General features: G+C 36.8%; 1 protein-coding gene across 3 annotated transcripts in view; it reads left to right on the top strand.

The window, feature by feature from the left end:
* The first annotated feature begins 366 nt into the window (after positions 1–366).
* Positions 367–24,562, top strand: part of Mfn1 (mitofusin 1) — a 35,461-nt gene continuing 11,265 nt past the window's right edge. Inside the window, exons 1-10 of one of the 3 annotated variants that reach the window (XM_020168610.2) lie at positions 367–509; positions 1,830–1,948; positions 4,123–4,258; positions 8,085–8,247; positions 10,101–10,225; positions 11,744–11,852; positions 13,537–13,644; positions 15,143–15,296; positions 16,034–16,101; positions 23,173–23,294. In XM_020168610.2, the coding sequence (XP_020024199.1) occupies positions 1,837–1,948; positions 4,123–4,258; positions 8,085–8,247; positions 10,101–10,225; positions 11,744–11,852; positions 13,537–13,644; positions 15,143–15,296; positions 16,034–16,101; positions 23,173–23,294 (1,097 nt within the window). In that variant the 5' untranslated portion in view covers positions 367–509; positions 1,830–1,836. Of the gene's footprint in view, positions 593–648; positions 784–1,829; positions 1,949–4,122; positions 4,259–8,084; positions 8,248–10,100; positions 10,226–11,743; positions 11,853–13,536; positions 13,645–15,142; positions 15,297–16,033; positions 16,102–23,172; positions 23,295–24,562 lie in introns of those variants that run through there. The other 2 variants (XM_020168613.2, XM_020168611.2) reach the window with 2 other exon arrangements.

Here is a 24,562-nt window from a genome sequence, read left to right as displayed (position 1 = left end):
ACTCCCTGACCCAACATGTCAGAATCTACAGCTTATTCCACCTCTAAAGTAATCACGCACACCCCCCCACTCCTATGTTCCAAACCTAGGAAATCACGCAAGAGCAGATTAACGAGGAGGTCAAAAGGTTTTTCCTTTTACTGTTGTCCTGGAAAACATGAATCTCTTCTTGTCTCACATGCCGAAGGTCGTCTAACCCCACATCCTTTTTAGCACCTTTGGAAAGAAAAAGGGAGAAGTTGTTGGGTGGTACTAAAAACCACCCTCTGTTAGCAGTTCCTGCCCACACCATGCCTTGCCTTCTGCCCTTAAGGAAAATGGCGACCGGAATAGACGCGTTTCCGGTCACCGAGCCAAATAGAATAAGAGCGCCCAGAAACCGGAAGTACCCGCCCTTTTGCCACTCCCCCCGCCCTGTCTCGGAGTCCAGCCTCTGTGGAGAGGATGAGGCAACCTGGGGTTGGTGGCTGAGGTGCTGTTGCCGGGTGACAAGTCAGAGCTGGGACCGCGTAAGTGCCCCCTGCTTGGACAGCTGGCGGGCTTCGCGACGCTCGGGGTGACCTTCGAACGGCCAGGGCCAGGGGGCGGAGAGGTGGGTGCCGAGCGCTCGCTCTGTGACGAGGCGCCGCCGCCGCCGCGGCCGCGGTCTGCGCGAACCAACCGGCCGGCTAGTGCGGCCCACGAGGGCCGAGCCTGGGGTTCGGGTGGGGGTTCGGTTCGGGCCGCGCCGGCGCGCGCTTGGCTCCCGCGCCCGGCGTGTACGGCGAGGAGGCCCTTCCCGAGGTAGGTGCCGGCGCGGGCGGAACCGGGTCGTCGTCACGCACCCCCGGCGCGCAGTCCTTTCACGACTCTGGAGGGATCCGCCTTCTTCTCGGCCCCCGGCCCCCTTCCACGCACGCACCGGGATCGGACTGGGCTGGGATCGTCTGTCTTTGGTGTCTGATTCGTGAGCCTCCGGGGAAGAGCATTAGAAAAACAACCCGCATTCCTCGAAGTTTTTCGTACTTTGGTTGGAAGCGTTCATGCCGTCCTCCCCGCGGCCGTGATGGAAGCGTCTTTCTAAACCCCGGCACTGCCTGGCGAGCCTGGCGCTTTGTCCTCGCCCTCTGCCTCCGCACACCTAGGGCTCCCGGCTGGGGAAGAGTAACTTTGTTACTGTTTGTGACCTTGGCTTCTTGCACTGACCCAGTGCCCTGATAGTCACGTGCAGTCGCAATGTAGACACAGTTTCGTCTTCACCAAAGGGAAGTAAAGAAAGCAAAAATTGCAACTAAGGGCTTGGCCAATAGATTTCCTAACTGAGAAATCACTCAAAAGTAGCCTTGAAGCCTGGCACAGGTGGCTTACTTCTGTAATCCTAGTTACTCAGGAGGCAGCGATCAGGAGGATCGCGGTTCCAAGCCAGCCTGGGCAAATGGTTTGAGAGATCCTTTCTCGAAAAAACCAATTACAAAAAAAAGGTTGGTGGAGTGGCTCGAGGTGTAGGCCCTGAGATTAGCCCCAATACCACAAAAAAACAAAACAAAACAAAAACACCTCTCTTTTCCTCCAAAAGTTACTTTTAAAAGTTCTGTCTCTTTTATTCCACGGGAAAGTTAAGAAATGACACTGAAAGGAGTCAGAAATTTGTGTTTATCATTCAGCTTAGTTAGTGCTTTTTTCTTTTTTTTCCTTCTGGGGACAGTCTTATGTTGTCCAGGCTGATCTTGAACTACTAGACTCAAATGATCTTCCTTTCTGAGCCACCCTAGTAGCTGGGGTTACAGGTGTGCACCACAGAGCAGTCTAATTACATATAGCTTTTCTAACTTTCTGTTTTCTTCCTCTAGTACCAGAATGGCAGAAACTGCTTCTCCACTGAAGCACTTTGTGCTGGCGAAAAAGGCAATTACTGCAATCTTTGGCCAGTTACTGGAGTTTGTTACTGAAGGGTCACATTTTGTTGAAGGTTAGTTCTTTTCAAGTTCTTTAAATGATTACTGTTGAAAAAATATAAAGTTGCTTTATTATTTCAACTTTAGCTAATGAACTCACATTTTTCTGTATTCTTCAAGGGATACCATAATCAGTAAAACCCATTTCTGCCCTCCAAAAGAGGAAGATTAAGTAGTATTGGTAGCAATTAACAAGTAAGTGCTTATATGTAATGTACTGGTCTAAGCACTTTACTATGTCAGTAACTCCTTTAATCCTCATACTATTGCTAGGTTGGTTGTAATCATACTCATTTTAAAGGTAAAGAAACCAAAGCACAGCAAAGTTAAATAACTGTCCCAAGATCATATCGCTAGGAAGTGCCCAGGTAAAAAATCTGGCCGTCCACATTTAGCCATTAAACTTGCCATCTCTCCAATTTAGCAGCTAAACTCAGACTTACCTCCTCCTCCTCAAGTAATGCAGGATTGCAGTGGGGCAAGAGCAAAAGGAGGTTTTTGTTTTTTAATGTGTAACTCCTCAAACAAAAGTAATGAGTAATGTCTTATAAGGATTTGGAGATAACTGTTGAAATTTCTTCTGGTTCTTAAGATCAAGTGTCCATTAAGTAGACAATGAAAAGGGAGGGATTCTATAAACTCTTCCAGTAATAATGGGAAACATTTAATAGGTTGGTAGAATCAAACTTTTTTTCCTTGTTCTTCTAACCTTCCTTCATCAGATTTTGAGCTCATTAGAGCTGGAACCCTGATTATATGCTTAGCACCAAACATGACACAATTGAAGTTTTGTTTAATGAGAGAAAAAGTACTGATAGAGTATCTTTGTGTTTTCAATTTGGAGAAAAGTTGATATGAAACAAAAATAAAGTTAAATGTAGTATCTTTTGTATGTTGAGTCTATTATACATTGAACATTATGCTAAGAGCTAGTGAAAGGCAATTTTAGAATTTTGAATTCGATTTTACTCATTCTAGAACCTCAGGAAAAATGTTGCAAAAAGACAACAAATAAATCAGGAACATAGAACAGTAAGAATAAAATGAGAAACAAAAGTGAATGTGATAATACTTAAACTTAAATCTATTATCCACCAACTTGCACATGTTATTGATGCACTAGAAAAGTAATAGATAAAAAGCTAAAGTTTAATTAGATGAGCACTGGGTTATCTTTTAAATAGCCAAATGAATCTCCATGTCTTTAGCTTTAAAAAGACATATAATAAGGTAAATGTTAGTTTATCTCCTGAGATATAAAACAAAATTGAAAGGTTTTTCTACTTTTCAAAATCCAGACTTTGGAGTTCTTGCCATCTTTGGTAGAAGAGATGTTAGGGCTAGCGTGAGCAATTATTCCTAAATAACTATCTGGAAGAATGGAATGAAGTTTATAATTCTTTTTGCTTTTTCTTCTTGATTGAGCTGTTTTGTTCCATACCTGTGGGGAGCAAAAAATGAAGTGATAGGGTATCTAGGTTATTTGTAGCTTGGAGACTGAACCACATCTCAATTTCTGAGGGGTTCCTGTTCAAACTTCACTTCTTAGCATGTGAATCCCACTTCTTAGCTCAATCAAGATGGGTTGATATATAATAAGTGGGTACGCTCTTATTTCTTTCTTTAGAAATGAATTTTTGTCTCAAGTGGATAATTTGTATTTTTGAGACCTAGATGAGTAATAGATACCCTTGAAATTTTTAATATTTAAATTTTTTTTCTTAAAGTGATACTGGGGTTTGAACTCTGCCTCATTCTGTATGTGCACTCTACACCACGGGACCATTCTTAAGCTGCAATCTACATCTATAACAAGCTACACCTATGCCTCCCCTGTAACTGGGAGCATAGGGGTGTACTACCATGTCCATCTTCTTGGTTGAGATGGGGATCTCCCTAAGTTTTTTTCCTGAGCTGGTCCAGAACCTTGAACCTCCTGATCTTCACTTCCTAAGTAGCTGGGACTACAGGTGTGAGCCACTGCCCCGAGCCCTTATTTTTGAAATTCTTTTGGACAGGATTCTTATAACCTATTTCAAAAGGTCATGTACCTTTTACTCAGATACCATGAGCATTTTTATCTTTAAATGGCATGTTAATATAGTAAACAGCCAAAACACATACAATCTTAGGTATTCCATTGTATAATTAACTTAATAATAATTTACATCTCTTTCTGATTTTGCAGCAACATATCGGAATCCAGAACTTGATCGAATAGCCACTGAGGATGATCTGGGAGAAATGCAGGGGTATAAAAACAAGCTTTCCATCATTGGTGAGGTTCTGTCTCGGAGACACATGAAAGTGGCATTTTTTGGCAGGTAATCATTTATCATTTCTTCTAAGGTTGGTTTCTAGAATCAAACTTTTTTTGGTCATATCACCAGCTTTGTCAGATGTTTCAGCAAGTTGTATTTCTGTCTTTTCCTGGGTGTGGGCTACCAATGTGCCATACAGTACTCCATCAGATAATGAACAGCTCAGGGCAGCAAGCTACAGTTCTCAATCAGCCATGTGATACTCTATAGTGTACTGTGTTGCTAACCTATGATGATGTTAAATGTATTTGCATTTTCACAATATGATATATCTAGCTTACTATGGATTTACCACAATGTTACCCCATCATAAGTTGAGGAGCGTCTATATTAGCTTTGAATGTGAAAGAGTCCAACAGCTATTCCTTTTAAAGACCCATAAATGAAAAGGGAGAGATGATGGTGTGCTTGGAAAACCAAAGGTAATTGAGGAATTAGTGAGAAGTGGGTAAAGAAGTAAATGGGCCAGATTAGTAAGGATCTCATATATAATGGTAAAGAATTCTTATTCTTATGTATTTTTAAAAGTGACCACAAGAGGATTATAAGTGGGTATAGTGGGGAGGACAGAATGAGAATAGGAGGTAGGAGGCAGTTGTAATAATCTAGACAAATTCTCTAATAGCCTAGCTTGTGAGCTTTGAGAGAAGGGATCTAGGTAAGAGATACAAACAAGTAGTTAGGCTAGCCTGATAATTAATTATCTCAGGAAGATAAGAGTCAAGAATTACTTGGTTGTCTGTGTACCATTCATTGAGATGAGTTTGTGCAAGAAGGTAAAGTTTGGTTTTGGATAACTTAGATGTGCATCTCTCGAACTTACTAGGTGTTCAAGTGGAGTTATCCGAAGGGCAGTTGGATATTTGAGTTTGGAACTAAGGAGAATTCTAGGAAATTTAGGAATCATTAGCTTATGTTGGTGATTGAGACCAGAAAGCTGATGAGATAATTTAAGGGAAGAATGTATAACGAAAAGGAAAAACAATGTTAAGATGGGGAAGAGGAAAAGGAACCTTCTATGAAGTGGTGATGTCACATAGGTAAAATGGAAATTAGGAAGAATTCAGTGTGATATAAAGAAATAAATTTGGTGTTTGTGTTCTTTCCTGTCCTAAAACCCTTAGAATTTCCTGAGTGAAAGGAATAGCTTGTTTTTATTGATTGCCTCACATACTGAGGCAAGGTCTAGACATATAGCCCAGGCCAGCCTCAAACTGGAGATCCTCCTTGTGCTACTACCCACGGGGTTTCTGTTATTTGTAATCAGACCTTTTTGATAAAACCTGAGTTTATCCTAATGAGGTGATTTAGGGTATTAGTTTAAGGATAGGACCAGTCATCAGAAAGACCAATTAATTAGAGTTGGAACTTTCAAGCCACATCTAACTTCATGCAAGGAGGGTTGCTGGGGACTGGAGACTAAGCTTTATAAAAACTCTTGAGCCACGAATGATGGTGCTTTGCCTGTAATCGCAGCACTCAGGAGGTGGAGGCAGGAGGATCTTGTGTGGGAGCCAGCCTGGGTTGTAGACGGAGACCCTGTCTCAATCTAAAAAAGGAAAAACAAACCAACCAAACTCTTGAACAAAATTGGTGAGCTTCCAGGTTGTAGAGCATATTGAAGTACTGGCACGGTGACATGCCCTGAGAGGACATGGATATTTCTCACATACTCCTCCATACTTTGCCCTATCCATCTCTTCATCTGGCTTTTCATCTGTGTCCTTTATAATGTCTTTTTTAATAAAGCAGTGAATGTAAGTAACATGTTTCCTTGAGTTCTGTGAGCTGTCCTAGCAACCCAAGGAGGGGGTTTGTAGGAATCCTGATTTATACTTGGTGGGTCATAGCATGGCACTTGGAATTGGTGTCTTAAATGGGGAACAGAATTGGGAGATTAAGCCTTTAACCTATAGCTCTGACCCCCCTAGTAGAGATAGTGAATTGAGTGAAACTAATTAAAGAACACATAGATGGTATATGCTATAGAATTGCTTGGTGTAGGGGAGATATCTTCTCATACATCTCGTCACAGAAGTGTTCTTTGTCTAGTGTGAGAGAAGAGATAAGATTTGTTTTTTTTTTACTTTTTTTTTTTAAATAATGTTTCGGAAAGGAAAGTGACAGAGTGTCTTAGTATGCATAAGAATCACCGTCGTGCTCTGAGTACCCCCAGGGTTTGATTCTATAAGTTCATGGTATTCCTGAGAAATCCATATTACTAATGTTAGAAATATCTTTAAGATATTGGGGTGTCATGAGAGACAACACTACTCAGAAGTCAATAGGCAAGGCAAAATTTACTTCTGCAGAAGGGTGCACACCAGGAAGTCTGGGAGGTATGCACACTGGCAGGAAGTCCTCAGGGGTTTTATCTGACACCATGCTGCCCCTCTCCTGCCCCTGAATTGGTCAGGTTTTGGACTCACAGCCTATACGATTGGCTAATTAGAAAAGGGGCCAGGTTAGGAGGGAGCTTTGGATACAGAGACGTTTAAAAGTTCAGAGAAGCAATAACTGTTTTTGGTTATCAGCTCCAGATCCAGGGCATATAGTGGAATTCTTGCCCCACTGAGTATAACAACCTTTTGTTCTTAATAGAAACTTACCATGTTAAGCAGAGTCCATGAAGCAAGCATATGGAAAGCAAGTTAGATTAACATTTGTAACAGCGGTGGTTACCTATTAAATCCTTTTACAGAAAAGACCAAACCTGAGTTGATTCTCACACTACTGGGCTCCCAGATTATTTTAACGAGGGGTGAGGGAACCCAAACTACTCTTGAGGATCACTGTAATAAGGCTGCATGCAGTGATTAGAATTAATTTTAAGGTAGGTGTGGGTGTCCTTATATATTGTGGTATTGTGGCAGTAGAAGCCTGCTGAAATAAGTAAGATGTATGTTCCCAGTTTCTTTGAAAGGAAGATACGTAAAGTATCCATAAGATAAATGAAAGTATGGCTTTTAGACTGAGAGAAAGAAGTGAAGCACATACCTTAAAGATAAGATACTGTTTTTGCAGTGAAGCAAAAGGCTCTGAATACCTTCTAGGACTTGGGTGAGTTGATTAGAATCAAGCCCCTGAGGGGGTATAGGGTGTTCCTTGGGTTTTACTGTTATCTGAAGTGTTCCAGTTACTATGATTGCAAAACAAACTTATCAAATTAAAAGTAACCATGTGAGTTAGGAATTCAGACAGGACACAGCAGGGATGTCATGTTTTGTTCTGTGGTATTTGGAGTCTCATAAAGGTTAGGGGTGACTCAACATCTGAAGGTTGGAATTATCTGAAACCTTCACTCATGTCAGGTACCTGGGCTGGGGTGACTAAAGACTAGGATTGTCAACTGGACCACCTAGCCAGACCTCTCTATTTAACTTGACTTCCTTGCAACACAGCAGAGTCGAATTAATTGTACTTCTCACATGGCAAGGCTGCAAATGCATGTGATCCAATAAACAGGACAGAAGTTTCATTGTCTTTTATGACTAGCCTTGGAAGTCACCCAGTGTCACTTCTGACGTGTATTATTTGTTGAAGAAGTCACAAATCAGCCCAGATTTAAGAAGATGGAATGTTAGATCTCTCTTATAATGGGAGGAGTATCACAGAATTTTGGTCTGTGATTTCAAATTGCCTGCCACAAGATGCAAGAATTTATTTAGTTTATTTGTTCTAAATGTACTTTGCTAATATTTAAGTGAAACGGTCAACTTTATAAAAACCACAGTCTGATAAAGTTTTAATGAAGTTGGCGAGACTTAGTGAAAGAATACACTTTTTTTACTGCTTTGTTTTGTTTTTCATGATTTGGTACATTTCTCAGGACAAGCAGTGGAAAGAGCTCTGTTATCAATGCAATGTTATGGGATAAAGTTCTGCCTAGTGGGATTGGCCATACAACCAATTGCTTTCTGAGTGTTGAAGGAACTGATGGAGATAAAGCCTATCTTATGACAGAAGGATCAGATGAAAAGAAGAGTGTGAAGGTATAATATTTAGCCATTAGCAACATAATGTTCCTGAAACAATGTCCTTGCAATTTAAAAATTTTATAAGATGCCTACGTTGCTGGGGATGGAAGAACTAAAATTTATGTTTTAAAGCCATCACTAATATTTTGAATTTTCTAAAAAATTTTTGCTTCAGAGCTAAATTATTGGAAGAATAAAATCTGTCCCTTGTTTGCTTGTTTTTATGGTGCTTGGGACCAAACCCAGGACCTCATGCATCCTAGGCAAGTACTCTACCACTGAGCTATACCCTTAACCCTGTCCTTAACTTTAAATAAAAAGTAGATTAAGCATTCTAATAAAAACATTATTGAAGTGTGGTGATGCTTGTCTTCCCCTTCACCCCAACTTTAAAATATATATATATATATATATAAAGCTTGATTCTTACATTAAAAAACAAACAAATAAATGTTTATACCTGAAGTAATAGCTTCCTTTCAGGTATAAGTAGACTTTGAGTCTTGTTCTATGATAGTTTACTTATTAGTAAAAGAAACACAAGAGTAGTAGCTAATGCCTCATTGAGCACTTGCTGTCTTCCAGGCATTATTCTAAACACTTCAATATTCTAAACTCAGACCTCACCATAATTCTATCAAATAGGTGTTGTTATTATCTTATAGAACCTGTAGTGAGATTTTAGTACAGATTTACAAATCTATTAAAATGTTTACTTAAAAAAAACCTACCTAACGGTATCACCCTGGAAATTTACTTCAGCCCTCATCAAGACTATTGGACATATTTAAAATAGGTGTTTTCTTTAAAATTTGATACAAAGTCACCAAAGAACTATAGAGGTATTGTGCTGATGCCCTTTCCTTGATTTATTTACTAATTTTGTTTTAAACTCTCTATTGTATATTTAACACATATATGAAGCTATTAACTATACACATTAATTTAATTAAATTAAAGTACCTCAGAAGTTATCGAGAAATAGAAGTATTTTGGGGATTTAAATGGCAAGAAAAGGTATAGTCATTAGTTTTAAGCAGGTTTGTGTTAATAACTACCTGTTGAAGAAAATCTTTATTAAAAGAAATTTTTAATTGTTTGTTACAGGGTTGCACTACATAGCCTGGGCTGACTCATAATCCTCCTGCCACAGCCTCCTCCAGTGCTGGGATTGCAGGAATGTGCCACCATGCGTATCTGACAAATTTGTATTGATCTCTTCTGTTGCCTCCCCTTATTCTTACTGAGTGTTTAAAACTAATTAAATCTACTTTAAATAATATTTCTTTTTTCCCCCATATTACTAAGTAATATGTGTTCATTTCAGAAAATTTGGAAGATACAAATATGAAAGAACAGAGACTCATATTTCAAAAAACTAGTATCACTTTCAGGAGTTGCATAGGGTTCCATTGCTAGAGTGCCATTTCTTGGTCATTTAGAATGTTCCAAATCTTATTTTTTTAGGATTATATGAGTAAACTATTCAGGGGAATCTTTTTTTCCTATTTGATCATTTAAAAACTCAGATTTCTCAAAATTTTTCAGATGGTTTTATTTCAAAGTATTTGAAGTTCTACCATTTGTATACATTTTGCAAAAATGAGTATTTGTGGAGCTGGACATGGTGATGCTGCACACCTATAAATCCCAGCCCTTTAGGGGCTGAGGCAGAAGGATCAGGAGTTTAAGACCAACCTGGGATACACAGCAAGTACAGGCCAGCCTGGGCTCCATAGCAAGAGACCCTGTCTCAAAAAAAAAAAAAAAGAATGCTATGCAAAGTTACGGTATTTTTAGTTTTTATTGAATTTTATTACAAGTATAGTTTTCTTTTTTTTTTTTTTTCATTTTCCTTCCTGTTTTAGACAGTGAATCAGCTGGCCCATGCCCTCCATATGGACAAAGAATTGAAAGCTGGCTGTCTTGTACATGTGTTTTGGCCAAAGGCAAAGTGTGCCCTCTTGCGAGATGACCTGGTATTAGTAGACAGGTAAATTTACACATGAACTGCGTTGTCTCTGAGTGAAGGTTTCCTTAATAGAGTAATACTGCTGACTTTAGTGTATGGTATATAAAAATTTAAAACACTCAATTGCTGCTTTTCTCTTGTTTGAAATTGTTAAGGAACATTCTTTTTTTAATAGTCTAATTTTATTATTAAAAAATTTTATAGATAGCCACTTGTTTTGGTTTCTTTAGTAAAATTTTGTAGTTTGGATAAATGGTTGGTATTCAGAAATTATCCAGATACCGAGATAGATAACCTTTTATGGTACTGCCTTGCACATTCTAGGCTAACACTCTACCACTGAGCTGTATTGCTAGCCCTGGAGATACAACTATGAATAGATATTTTTCTTAACCACTAGTGACTTGGTTCTTGTGACAGAGCTTTCCAAAATAACTTTTTGGAAAGCTCCTATAGCTTTTTGTTTTTCAAGAGTTAATAGAATGTTTTTGGAATTTATTATCTTCACTTTTGATTAATCTGAATTTTTGATGTATTTTAATTTTTAAAATTTATTTTATGGTATTGGGGATTGGACCCATGGTCTGTACATGCTAGGCAAGCACTCTACCACTGAGCTAACCCTGGCCCCTATGATATGTTTTTAAATTATCCTATTATGGAAGAGTGTAGGAGGGTGAATATGGTGGAGATATTATGTACTTATGTATGTAAGTGGAAAGATGAGACCTATTGAAACTATTCCTGGAATATGGGGAGGGGAGGATAAAGGAGAATGATGTAGGGGGTGAATTCAACTATGATATATTACAAAAAAAGAACTTGTAAATGTCACAGTGTACCCCCAAATACAACAATAAAAAACAGTAAAAATAAAAATAAATAAAATCAGTCTATTATACTGGTGCTTAATAAAATATGAGCATTATCACTAATTTAAAAAATATTCTAATGATTTTTATTTTGGCATGTTCTTGCTTCAATTAAAATTTCAGTGCTTTTAAAATGGGCTTTCCTTTTAATGGGAAGAGTGTTTCAAATGATCAATAGGAATAATTCAGATGGGATAGAAGGTGCTTGTGAAATTGAAAGTTTTAAAATATAATGTTAGCTAATTACAGCCAGACTGTATTCACAACCATACTATATTCACAACCCCATCAGTCAAGATTGACAATTGCGAAATCCTTTACTTCATTTTTATCATCTAGATGATATATTTGTCACTATTGGAGGGTACTTTTTAAATTATTATTTGTGCTTATAAGTAGTTAAATCTCTGAGGTGTATTGAACATAGCAACTTACACCCTCATTTTTCATTACTTAAGCTTTTGAAAACAAAGATTTAAAAGATTGACATATTGATCATATTGTTTGCTTTGTTAAAAATTACTAGATTAAAATCTCTTAGCATAATATGGATGACTGATAAAAATACTGCTCCTTAGGCTTCAAATGATATATAAAAGTTTTTAAAAAAATATTTAGCCCAAATTTTCTTTTGAAAAATACCATATTTTTATTTTACTCCTATTAGTCCGGGCACAGATGTCACCACAGAGCTGGATAGCTGGATTGATAAATTTTGCCTAGATGCCGATGTCTTCGTTTTGGTTGCAAACTCTGAATCAACATTAATGAACACGGTAGGATTTAATCATATTAGTGTGTTTGGATTGTAGGAAATCAAATAGTGTCCATTTTAATTCCCTCATTTAATTCCTCATTTTTATGAGGGAAATTAAATCATGGATTAGAAAAAGCCTCTGAATCAGAAGCAAATGAAGCTATTTGAGTACCCATAGGACCAGAGGGCTATTTCTGGTCTTCTGTAGTGTTTCCTGGGTTTCTGTAGCAGTCTAGTGTTTGCTGGCTTTAGCTTCTGGTGAATATGAGTTAAGATGATAGGTAAGTGAATGACATTCACTTCTGGTTATTTGCCTGTCTCAGAAGGAATGGGTACCAAAATTGTAAGGTTGTTTACTTAACATCTCTTTAATTAGGTATAAACCACTCCCACTCCTACCCTCCTGCCATCTCTCAGGCAAAGATTTTTCTATTTTCAGTTTTGTCAGCCTTTTTCCTGCTTTACCTGAATATACTGTAGATTCCAGCTTATCTGTGTACATTCTAAGCTGTTTTCAAACTTATATTATTTTTCCAGAATATCTAGAGCCAGATTCATTCCAAATAAACTTTCTAGAGTTCAGATGTCTAACATGCAAAACTATAACATTTAAAAATTTGTATTCATCAAAAACATGTAAATGGGCTACAGGCATGACTCAAGTGATAGAATGCTTGCCTAGCAAGCGAGAGGTCATGAACTCAATCCTTAGTAGCGCAAAGAAAAAAAAAACATATACCTTATTGAGCAACATTATTACCTGTGTTATCAGCAAGACCTCTGTTTTGTCATTGTGTTATTGGTACCTGTATCACAAAGAGCAGACTACTGTCAGAACATTGATAATTATTTATAACCTGGTTATATGAGAAAAAAAGCATAGTTAAAAATCTGTTAGAATACCTCTGGTTATTAGATGACCAAACTTCTAATTCTAATATATAATTTTGGTGCCTTTGCTTATGCTGTTTTTTTTTTTTTTTTCTCTTTTGATACTGAGAATCAAACTCAGGGCTTCGTGCATGGTAGGCAAGCACTTTGCCACTGAAGCACACCCTCAATCCTGCTTGTGCTATTCTTGTGTGTGTGTGTGTGTGTGTGTGTGTGTGTGTGTGTGTGTGTGTGTGTGTGTTGCTAGGGATTGAACTCAGGAGGACCTTGTATATCCAAGGCAAATGCTCTGCCACTGAGCCACATCCCCATCCATGCCATTCTTTGCCTATTTGTCCGCCTCTGAAATTTTCTTCTTTCAAAAATTCCTGTGAATGGTATTTTCAAGCCCATTGTTATCACTACTTTCCTTTTTTATGGAGCTTTTCCTAATTTCAACTAGATGTGGTATCTCCTTCCTCTGAATAATTGTAGCATTTATCTGAACAATTTATGTAATACACTTTTCTCTATTGTTTGTTATAATTTATGCAGGTATCTTACATTATTAAATTAGATTATTCTTAAAAATATTCAAGAACTTTTTTGAAAACATGAATTATTATATCTAACAGCTTTTCTGTCATACCTGTAGTAGAGACTGATAAATACTAGTTAAATCTTAAAAAAGACTGTCAGGAGCAGGAAAAAAATCTTACCTTTTGCCTTCTTATATGCTAATTTTTTTATCTTTGAAAAGTTTAATGCTTAGAGAAGGTGCTTGAGAATCCTTTATCCATGGTTGCTAAAGTGTGTTTCTTGATGTTTTCCAGGAGAAACATTTTTTTCACAAGGTGAATGAGCGTCTTTCTAAACCTAATATTTTCATTCTGAATAATCGCTGGGATGCCTCTGCATCAGAGCCAGAATATATGGAAGATGTAAGTGATTTTTTTCCCTTTAAATCTTGAAATACAGTACTGTACATTGGTATCTGAGAAAATGATGTATTTGAGAAAAGAGATCATCATAAGATAGTCTTTTACTGTCTTGTGAAAAATACGTTTATAGAAAACCGGAAATGAGTTGTTGATAGGGACTGAAGTAGTAATCCACCTTAAGGGAAATTGTGTTATAAGTACTATTTAATTATTTCAGAACTTAAAACTTCTTTTTGTTTGTTTTAACTTCTTATTAAAGTATAAAATGCATAACAGAAAAATGCATACATAAATCATAAATGTCCAGCTTGGTGAATTTTACTAATTTAACGTGTTAGGATCCAGATCAAAAGCAGAACATTTCCAGCTGGTTGAAATGGTAGTCAGGCCTTTGAGCTCAGCTACTTGGAAGCAGAGGTAGGAGGATCAAGGTCCTGGGCTGGTTGGACAAAAAGTGAGACCCTGTCTGAAAAATAACCTAAAGCAAAAAGATACAGGACTGGAGGTATGGCTCAAGTGGTAGAGTGCCTGCTTGGCAAGCGTGAAGCTCTGAGTTCAAACCCCAGTCCTACCAAAAAAGGAAAAAGAAAAAAAAGGTCCGATGTGGAGGTGTGGCTCAAGTGGTAGAGTTCCTGCCTAGGCCGTACAAGGCCCTGAGTTCAAATTTCAGTACTGGGGGTGGTGGGGGAAACAACATTCTCAACACCCAGAATCTCCCTTCATGGCTCCTTCTAGCCTCTGTCTTCCCTCCTAAGAATAGCAACCTATCATAACCTCTAAAATCATAGATTACTTTTTCTGGTGGTTCATCTTTATGTGGTAGATTCATACAGTATCTGCTTCTGTGTCTGTTTTCTTTTTTTGTTGTGTACATCCATGTTGTGCATAGTTGTAGTTTGTTCTCAATATATAGTATCATATCCTGTCAGTGCACTTTAATTGACTTACTCTGCTAATGATGAACATTTGAGTAAATTTCCAATGTTTACTTACTGTCTCTAACGTTGCTGTGCGTATTTGTGTCTTGTGTGTATGCATGTGCATTTTTGTTGGATATATATTACTGTGTATAACAATGTGTCTCAGTGTGGCGGGTTGGATGATTATGATTTTTAGGACATATTTGAAAACGTTTGAAGCTATTTTTGGTTGCCATAAACTGGGATAGTGTGCTACTGACATCTAGTAGGTAGAGGCTAAAGATGCTGTTTCACACCCTATAATACAGCATAGCCACTAAAATAAAGATTAAGCTGACCCAAGTTATCACAAATGCAAAGATCAGTAAAGCATGGATATACACACACATGTAGAGTTGTTGGATTACCTGTTAAATACATATTCAATTTTAGTACTGCAACCCAAGAGTTCTCTTAAAGTGCTTATACTGTTTTATATTTCCACCAGCAGATTAAGAACTCCAGGTGATTTACATCATCTCCAACACTTGTTTTTTAAATGTGGCATTTGGTCTATGTACCTCTAATACTCTTTTTAGGTTCGCCGACAACACATGGAAAGGTGCCTGCATTTCTTGGTGGAGGAGCTCAAAGTTGTGGGTCCTTTAGAAGCACGGAATCGTATCTTCTTTGTTTCAGCAAAGGAAGTTCTTAGTGCTAGAAAGCACAAAGTACAAGGAATGCCAGAAGGTGGTAAGTATCAATTGAAGGTTTTCTTTTTAGCTATAAGTATTGGTTATAAAAATAACAGTATACCAGAAATCTTACCTTAGTATATGTAGTCATGCTACCCTCCCTCTTTTCTGCAGTTTCAGTAACTCACGATCAACTGTCATTCAAAATTTTTAAATGGAAAGTTTCAGAAATAAACAATTTGTAAGTTTTATATTGCACATTGTTCTGAGTAGTGTGATGAACTCTCTAGCCATCCCAGGTGACGTGAATCATGTTTGCTTTGCACCCATCTCCATTATTATATCAACTGCATGGTTCAAAAGTAACCCTTAGTTTACTTAATGGCTCAGTGAGCAAGAATTGTAACTGATGCTTGAAATTCAGTTATGTCAAAGAGAAGCCATAAGGTGTTTTCTTAAAGTGAGAAGGCAAAGTGCCTGACTTTATAAGGAAAGAAAAAAAACTTGTATGCTGAGGTTGCTAAGACCTATAATAAGAGCAAACATGAAATTGTGAAGAAAAAGAAAATTTGTTAGTTTTGCCATCACAGCTCCAACTTTAAAAAGTCATGGTCACAGTGCATGGTAAATAAAATAAAAAGGGCATTAAATTTGTGTACGTATGTGTAGGAGAAAACATAGTACATATAGGGTTCAATTCTGGCTGTTTTAGGCATGTGCGAGGAGCCTTCGAACATATCCCTTATGAATAAGGAGAGACTACTATACTAGATTTTAAAATCTTGTATTTTACAGGTGGAGCACTTGCTGAAGGATTTCAGGCAAGATTACAGGAGTTTCAGAATTTTGAACAAATTTTTGAGGTAGGAATTTTTGAGGTGACTGTATTGACTAGTATAAAACTCTTACATTGGTTGGAGTGATTGTAATCTTCATTTTCTTTATCTATCTTTGTCAATAACCTCTGCTGTTATTAAGTGTAGTTACTGACACAGCAAGTGAAACAAGGAAAGATTGAAGAAAGGAAGCCCCTGCAAATTGGATGATCTGTAAGAATTGAGAATTAAAGATTGTAATTTCTTCCTTATTCTTTTTCCTTATGTTTATATATAAGTGAGAAACTTTTTCAGCTTGTGTTGTGCAAGGAATGATACTCTTTCTATTCAGTAATTTGGAGCAAGAGCAAACAAATGTAATTGCTGTTGGAACAGATAATAGAGAAAAGTGAAGCTCATTCTTTTTTTTTGTACCATACTATTCATAGAGATAAATAGAACATGGTTAATATCATTTGACCAAATTTTATTACATTTCTAAGCTGCATCGCTACTTTCAGTTTTCCTCATTTTGTGCCAAATATTTGAACAAATGAATAAATACAAAAATAATTATGATTAGCTCCAGCACTTTAGGAATCTGAAGTGCATGAGTGGCTGGTGTGTGCAGCATTGGGACAGGAATATAATTTATCTTGTTGCTGTTTAGGTGTTTAGATGTTAATCTTCTAAACTCTCAAACAGTCCAATTTATCAAGTTCTGCTTAGATTCCATATTACCTTCCCACTTGTGAAAGAACACGAAGACTTCAGAATTAGAAAAACTTCCATCTGTGATTACTGTAAGTAGTAATTGCCTTCATAGGAGTGACATGAACATTGAATATACTTGGCAGGATTTTTAAAATTATAATTTTGTTTATTATTCCCCCATTTTCAATCTGTAAGAGGAAGAAATACCATTAGGCAGATGAAGACAGTGTTTAAGAGAGAAAACTCCTCCTTTGCTACCTTTGTAAGATCTCTCTACTTACTTAGGGATTCCTGGGATATCAGTAGATACCCTCTCAAGCCAAGCCATAGGATACGTGAAGTCTAGTTACTCAAAGACCATTGTTTATCTTCTTTCCCTGTTATGGTCACAAGATAATTGATAATCTATTTCTTCATCCTTGTAGAAAATAGATAGAGAGAGCATCAATTGTTTTTTACTTTGTCTTTCCTTATTTATTGAACTTTTCTTTATACGTATTTTTTGTGGATGTTTATCATTGTTTTTTTTTTTCCTACAAGTCACATACTGTTCTGCTAAACATTTAGGCCGCTTTCATAGTTCATGGTATACCTTTTGCTTTCCCAGAATATCTTTTAGAAGATGCGGGAATGAGAACAATAAAAGATGTGCTGTAGAGTATGTAGAGTGTTGGTTCCGAACCTGGTTGATCATCACAATCATAGGAGGTGCTTTGGAGAACTGCAGGCTCCTGGCCTTCCTGGCTAATCCAGTTGGGCTGGGGTTGGCCTAGAATCTTTATATTGAAAGCTCCTCAAGTGATTGCAATAATCAGACAGGAATCATTTGTTTATTTAAATTTTTTGCAATGCTGGGAATCTAACCCAGGGCCTTGTGCATACTAGGCAAGTGCTCTGTCACCGAGCTACATCTCCACCCCTAAAATGCTTTTAGAAGAAACTTGGCAGTTCATTTTTTTATTGTAATAGTTCATTTGGAAGTCTAAAAGTTATATATGAAAAAAATTGTTTATGAGCAGTGCTAAAGTAATGAAGGGTTTAGAGTTTGGGCATTTTGTTTAAAACTGTGATTATATCTAAGTGAGAATTGGCTAAAAATTATTTGAGGTTTTCTGAAATCAGCTCTGTAAAAATTTTAATCTGGATGCATTATTATGAAGGGCTAAAGAATTTTTTGGTGATTATATTTGTCAGCTTTTTCTAAAAAGCTGAGATTTGTTTCTCCTTCAATCAGTTTTGATAATTGATGATTTCCTAGAAATTGGCACATTTCTGAGAGCTTATAATTTAATAGCATAAAATTATGTTCATGTTTTAAGTCTCTTTTTCCTTCTGTATTTACATGAACTTATGCATACATACTTTTATTGGATTTGTCAATAATTTTAATTGCTTTATTTTATCCTCTAAAAATCTAGCTCCAGCCCTTGGTTACTATATCAATTGGTAAATATTATTTTTGGGGTTTTAGTCATTAAGTTCTGTATTAATCTTTAACATAGTTTCCTGGTTGAATTGATTTTTGACTCTTGTTCTTTACAAAAGGATTTAAGGATTGTGAATTTGTCTATAAATACAGCTTTGGGCATATTCTCGGAATTTTAGTATCTGGTTCAGTTTTCATTGTGTTTTAATTATGACTGATATTTCTTTATTGTTAGAAGAATTTTGAAAATTCATGTTTTTTAGGGTTTTTTTTTTTTTTGAGGGGCCTGGAGTTTGAACTCAGAGCTTTGTACTTGCAAAGCAGGCTCTCTACCACTTGAGCCACACCTCCAGTCCACTTGCTCTTCTTATTTTGGAAATAGGGTCTCTTGAACTATCTGCTTGCACAGGCTTCAAACCTCAGTCATCCCAATTTCAGCCTCCAAATAGCTAGGATTACAGGCATGAGCCACTAGCTACCAGCTAATTCTTTTTAACCAACATTTGGTTCTTAATTTCTTATCTTTTTTTAATGTATTGTGATCATATAATATAGCATCTTCTCTTTATTTTTGGAATTCATTTTTTGTAGTCTTATAAGATGATTTTTGGGGGAAAACCCAACTTTGTATCAAGTTCATCATCTTAATCTAATTTTTGCCATGGACTTCTTCAGATTCCTTTGGTTCAAAAGGGAGCTAAGTATTTTAAACATTTACAGTACCAAGTTAAACAAGGCTTGGAAGCTCAATAGAGTAAAAGCAATCAAGAAATTCAATGTTATCAATACTTTTGGGGGGGAGTAATGGAATCTGAACTCAGGACTTTGTACTTGCTGGGCAGACTTTCTACCACTGAATCACAGTTCCAGCCCTTTTTGGGTTTTGGTTGTTTTTCAGATAGGGTCTTGAACTTTTTGCCCAGGCTAGCCTGGGACTGTGAGCCTCCTATCTCTGCCTCCCAAGTTGTTGGGATTATAGACCTGAGCTACTGCACCTGGCTCTTACATTGTTTTTAACCTGCATTTGAGCAGGCATTATTCCAAAAGCAAGTTAGAAATTCAGATTTCTTTGCCCAATTGTTTCACCATTAGCTTATATATTCACCTATATTCTTAATAGGTTTGGTCATATGAAAGGGGAGCAAGGTGTAGAATAAAGGCTTCTCTAAAATACCAGTGAATTCCTTATAAAGGATACTCCTGGGATTCTTGGTAAAATTTGGACATGCACTGTGTTAGGTAGAAGTGTCCCAATGGTAAATGATCTGACTATAATTGTTTCATGATTGTATATGAAAATGTCCCTTCTTAGAAGATAAGTATTGACATGTTTTGTTTTATTTGGAGTTGGGGTCTCACTGTGATTGTTGAACTGTTAGGCTCAAGTGATCTTCCCACCTTTGCCTCCCAGATAATGGGGACTGTCCTTGCATCACCATGCTGGGTTTGTTCAGTTGATGTGTTTAGTAGTGAGGGCATGATGGTTGCAATAACCCTGAATATATAAGTATGAAGACAGGCACAGCCTTGTAGTCCCAGCTACTTGGGAGCCTGAGACAGCGAGGGTTGCTTGAGCCCATGAGTTCAAGGTTGTCATAGGCAACTTATTAAGATGCTGTTTCTTTAAAAAAAGAAACGGCCAGGCACTGGTGGTTCACGCCTATAATCCTCACTATTCAGGAGGCAGAGATCAAGGAGATTGCAGTTCAAAGCCAACCCAGGCAAATAGTTCATGAGACCCTGTCTCAAAATTACTCAACACCAAAAATGACTGACAGAGTGGCTCAAGTGGTAGAGTACCTGTTTAGCAAGCATGAGGCCCTGAGTTCAAACCCCAGTACCACCAAAAAAAGATACACACATTTTTGTATAAGTATATAAAAATGTATGCATATCTCTATGGGTGTGTGTATGTGTAGTGAGAGAGGAGAGGGAGAGAGGTAAACAAGTGAGACTGAATGTTAAATGGTAGACTGGTGTTCTTTTTTGTACTTGTAAGTTTAAAATATACTGAAATATTAAGTTATGAGTGATGACTAGCATGTTGTATTTTGAACCTTTTGGAAAATAGGAGTTCTTGATACACTGGACACTGCATATGTTCTCAGTGGGAATTCATTAGCATATTAGTGTAATAAGGAGTCTTTTTGATGGTGTCTCAATAACCAGCAGATAAATAGGAATACCAGCATGGGGTACTTTTTAATTAGGAAGATTGTCGTTTCTTCTTTTTGTATTTATTCGTTACTATGTATATATTTGAATCAGAAGGTAACATCTTGTCTAATAACTTGGAGATCTGTTTGTTTCTATCTAGTCTAGCTCTAACACTGTGCTGTTATCTACATGTTTTGATCTTCATTGCTGATACCTAGATCTACTTCATCGAGGAACATAGAAATTTCTTTAACCTTTTTTCTTTTAAAGTTATTTTATGCTTTTATTATAATTTTGTGAAGATTGGCACATTTATGAAGCACAGTTATTTAAAATAAAATCAAAGCTGTGTTTTAATCAAAAAGATAAGTAGTCTATATTTCACATGTTTACTGTTGGGTGATTATTGGAGGTTTTAAAGAATTCATCCTGGCACATGATAAAAGCGAGAGCACACAAGGGAGGGGTGAGGATAGGTAAGACACCTAAAAAATTAGCTAGCATTTGTTGCTCTTAATGCAGAGAAACTAAAGCAGATACCTTAAAAGCAATTGAGGCCAATAGGAAAAGGGGACCAGGAACTGGAGAAAAGGTTAGATCAAAAAGAATTAACCTAGAAGGTAACACACATGCACAGGAAATTAATGTGAGGCAACTCCCTGTTTGGCTATCCGTATCTCAACCAGCAAAAACACTTGTTCCTTATATTCTCTCTTCAACAAAATTAGAGATAAGGGCAAAATAGTTTCTGCTGGGTATTTAGGGGGTTGGGGGGGAGAGGGAGGGGGTGGAGTGGGTGGTAAGGGAAGGGGTGGGGGCAGGGGGGAGAAATGACACAAGCCTTGTATGCACATATGAATAATAAAACAATAAAAAAAAATAAAGAATTCATCCTGGAATATTTTGTCCTTGTTTTGGGCATGTACAAAGCAGGAATACTGTAATTTTCAATCACTAGTCTTTCAAAGATTAGTGAAAATAAGTGATATATAAGTGAGCTTCCCCATGGACAGAGTGAAGCTAGGTGATGCAAGAAAGGAATGAGCTCTGAGTTGTCTTTATGAACTATTAACTAAGTAAATTACCCTCATGTGCCCTATGCCCAAAGAAAGGAATTGTTTTCTTTTTTGTGCCTCAGACAAAATACTGAAGAGAAGAACTAAAACAGCAAAAGATTATAGATTTTCCTAGCTAAGAGAAGTACACAAATAGTTTTAGATAGAAAGTTAAATGTAGGTTATAAATAGTGTGTTTAATGTGAGCAGAAAACATACTAATGATTTCAGGATAACAAACATAGTGCTAGAGTATTAAGTGAATATCTTTTAAAGTTTGAAAGCTATTTATTTTGACAAAGGCAGAACAATAATGAGCTTGAGGAAGCAGTTACCACAATTTGTATTAGCTAAATATAAAGTTGGATTCCTGGCAGTATTGGAAAATAGGGTTATATCCCTAATTTAAAAAATTATCATAGAAAATAAATGAGCTGGGCTTGGTGGTACATGTCTATAATTCCACCTATTCAGGAGCAGATTGAGAAGATCATGGTTCAAGGCCAGCATAGGCTAAAAGTTAGGGAGACCCTTTCTTAACCAAGCTGGGTGTGGTGGTACATATCTGTAATACCAGGTATTTGGGAGGCATAGGTAAGATTGAGGCTCAAGACCTGCCTTTGGCAAAAAATGCTAGACTCTATTGGAAAGACAAAGAAAGCCAAAAATGGCTAGGGGCCTGGCTCAAATGGTAGAGCACCTGCCTAGCAAACTTCAGGCCCTGAGTTCAAACCCCAGTACCACCAAAAAAGCAAACAAAAAATGAAACAGGTCTCCTGTGTGGTTACTGATATTAATGTGACCTGAGCTAGCGTTTCTTAGATTTCTCAAAGACTATATACTGTTTTTTGTAAATGCAGTTTGTTTGCAAATGTTATATTACTGCAGAATTTAACTTTACGAAATAAAATGAAATGAAGCCAGTTGTAATATGAAAATTTTGTAAATTTTTGAGGACAAATTATAGAAAGAGATATTTAGATTATAAGTGTATTTCATATGTTGAAAATTAAAACAAATTTCACAAAATAAATGTTTCCATCATTTATATTTGATGCATTCTGATGTACTCTCTTCTAATAATAGAAGAATGCTTGTGATGAAACACTAATTGATTTGTACAACTATTAATAAGTTGAGAGCTGCAGTTAGCTTGAAGGTCGGACGTCATTCAGCCTTATGTGAACTTTAGTATAGTCTAATGATGGTGGTAGGATTATCTTTGAAATAGCTGCAGATATTTTTCTTAAATGACTTTAAATATTTTAATGGGATGTTTATTAAATATAATTTTTCAGATTATACACATTTTAAGTCATCTTTTGAGCCGTATCATCCAACTAATTTTTTCAATAAGAATCCTAACTCATAAATGAGTTATCCATTGCAAGTATAAGAAAAAGAAGATAAATGAACTAGAATTGGGATACACATGATTCAGATAGGTGATTCTAATGGAGAAACCTTTTGAACATTGAAAATGGTGCCATTTTTGTTTATTTTTTTTAAATGTCATTCAAACCATCTCACATTACTGTGAAATAATACACAAAGATTAACTTGCTGTTAAAGCCCTTTTTTCTTTTGAATCCTTCTATTTTTTTTTAAACTTTGTAATTTTAAGTTGTGTTTATTATGTCTTTTTTTTTTTTTTGTATCCTTATATTTGTTTTTGGTTTAAGTTACAATCAGCAAGTTTTGTGTTTAAATTCCTGAAAACGTTGGGATGGAATTACAGTAATGTGTTATGGCTTGGGCCCCTCGCAGGAGTGTATCTCGCAGTCAGCAGTGAAAACAAAGTTTGAACAGCACACTATCAGAGCTAAACAGATACTAGATACTGTGAAAACCATAATGGATTCAATAAACGTGGCAGCAGCAGAGAAAAGGTATGAGTTCATTTTATTGCAACATAAAAATGTTAGTTTTTTGTGTCATACTTATGATGAGACTGAGGTTTTAAATTGTATTATACTTTCCACACTAAAAATTAACATTGTGGATTTCACTGATGCCTACTTCCGTATTTTTAAGTGCATATTTGAAATTAACTCTGTAACTGTAAGCATATCACTTGCATGCTTGGATCTCAATATCCTTTGTATGAATTGATTTCATAATGTTTCTTCAAGCAGCATTTTTAGGAAGGAATCCAAATCAGGTGATCCTCTTTTGTAGTCAACCCAGGATGCACTCTAACTTGGAAATGAGTATAGGAAAGCACCAATAACATTAATGAAAGGTACACTTCTGCTGGGTATGGTGGTGCATGCCTATAATCTCAGCACTCAGGCGGCTGAGACAGGAGGATCAGGAGTTTGAGGCCAGCCTGAGTTACATACCCAGAACTGCACTCTCAAAAACAAAACAAAACAAAAACACCACAGGAATGTATAGTTTCACGAACTTGGTAAACTTGAATCAAAGATCAGCATGTTATTAAATATGAGAAAAGTAATGATGTAATGATGTTACTGCTCAGTTGGACCTTTAGTGAACTTAAGCCAGTTTAAGGAAACATATAAAGCATCAGAAATTATGTCTAAGATGAGGTAAAATTGGAATTTTAAAAGTATTTATTCTTGTTGGGAATTCCCCCTATCCCCCCCCCCACACCCTGTATTTCCAAGAAGTACACTCCTGGTACTTCTTCAGGAATGTATTGTGTACAAACAAAAGTAGAGAACTGCCAAGATACAGAACACAGCGTGGTGATCTCCAAGTCCAATCTCAGCCCTTGTACAGTACCTTTTTGTACAGCTTTTATATAATGATACTGTGTAAAAGCCCATCCCAACATGATTGCTTTATTATAGTACCCAAAATCTGGTCTACTCAATTGATTTAATTTTTTAAAATTTTAGGACATTGAACCAAATAGGGCATGATGATGTGATTTGAGGATAATTTGTATAATATAATGTCTTGAGAACTCATAGGTATAACAGTTTTCTTAAAAAGATCACCAGTGTTTTGTTTTCCTGTGTCATCAGAGAATCAACAACTTTCTATGAAGGGCTATATAGTAAATGTTCTAGGCTTTGTGGACCATCGGCCTCTTATTTCTGTAGTTTTAGAGCAAGAGCAGTCATATATAGACAGTAGGTAACTGAATGGATTCATAGTTTAACAAAAACTGGCATGTGGCTGAATTTGG

The sequence above is a fragment of the Castor canadensis genome, chromosome 5 (assembly GCF_047511655.1).
Source record: "Castor canadensis chromosome 5, mCasCan1.hap1v2, whole genome shotgun sequence".
NCBI lineage: Eukaryota > Metazoa > Chordata > Mammalia > Rodentia > Castoridae > Castor > Castor canadensis.
The sequence above is the reverse complement of the archived record's forward strand: the minus strand, read 5'-3'. Positions and strand labels throughout refer to the sequence as shown.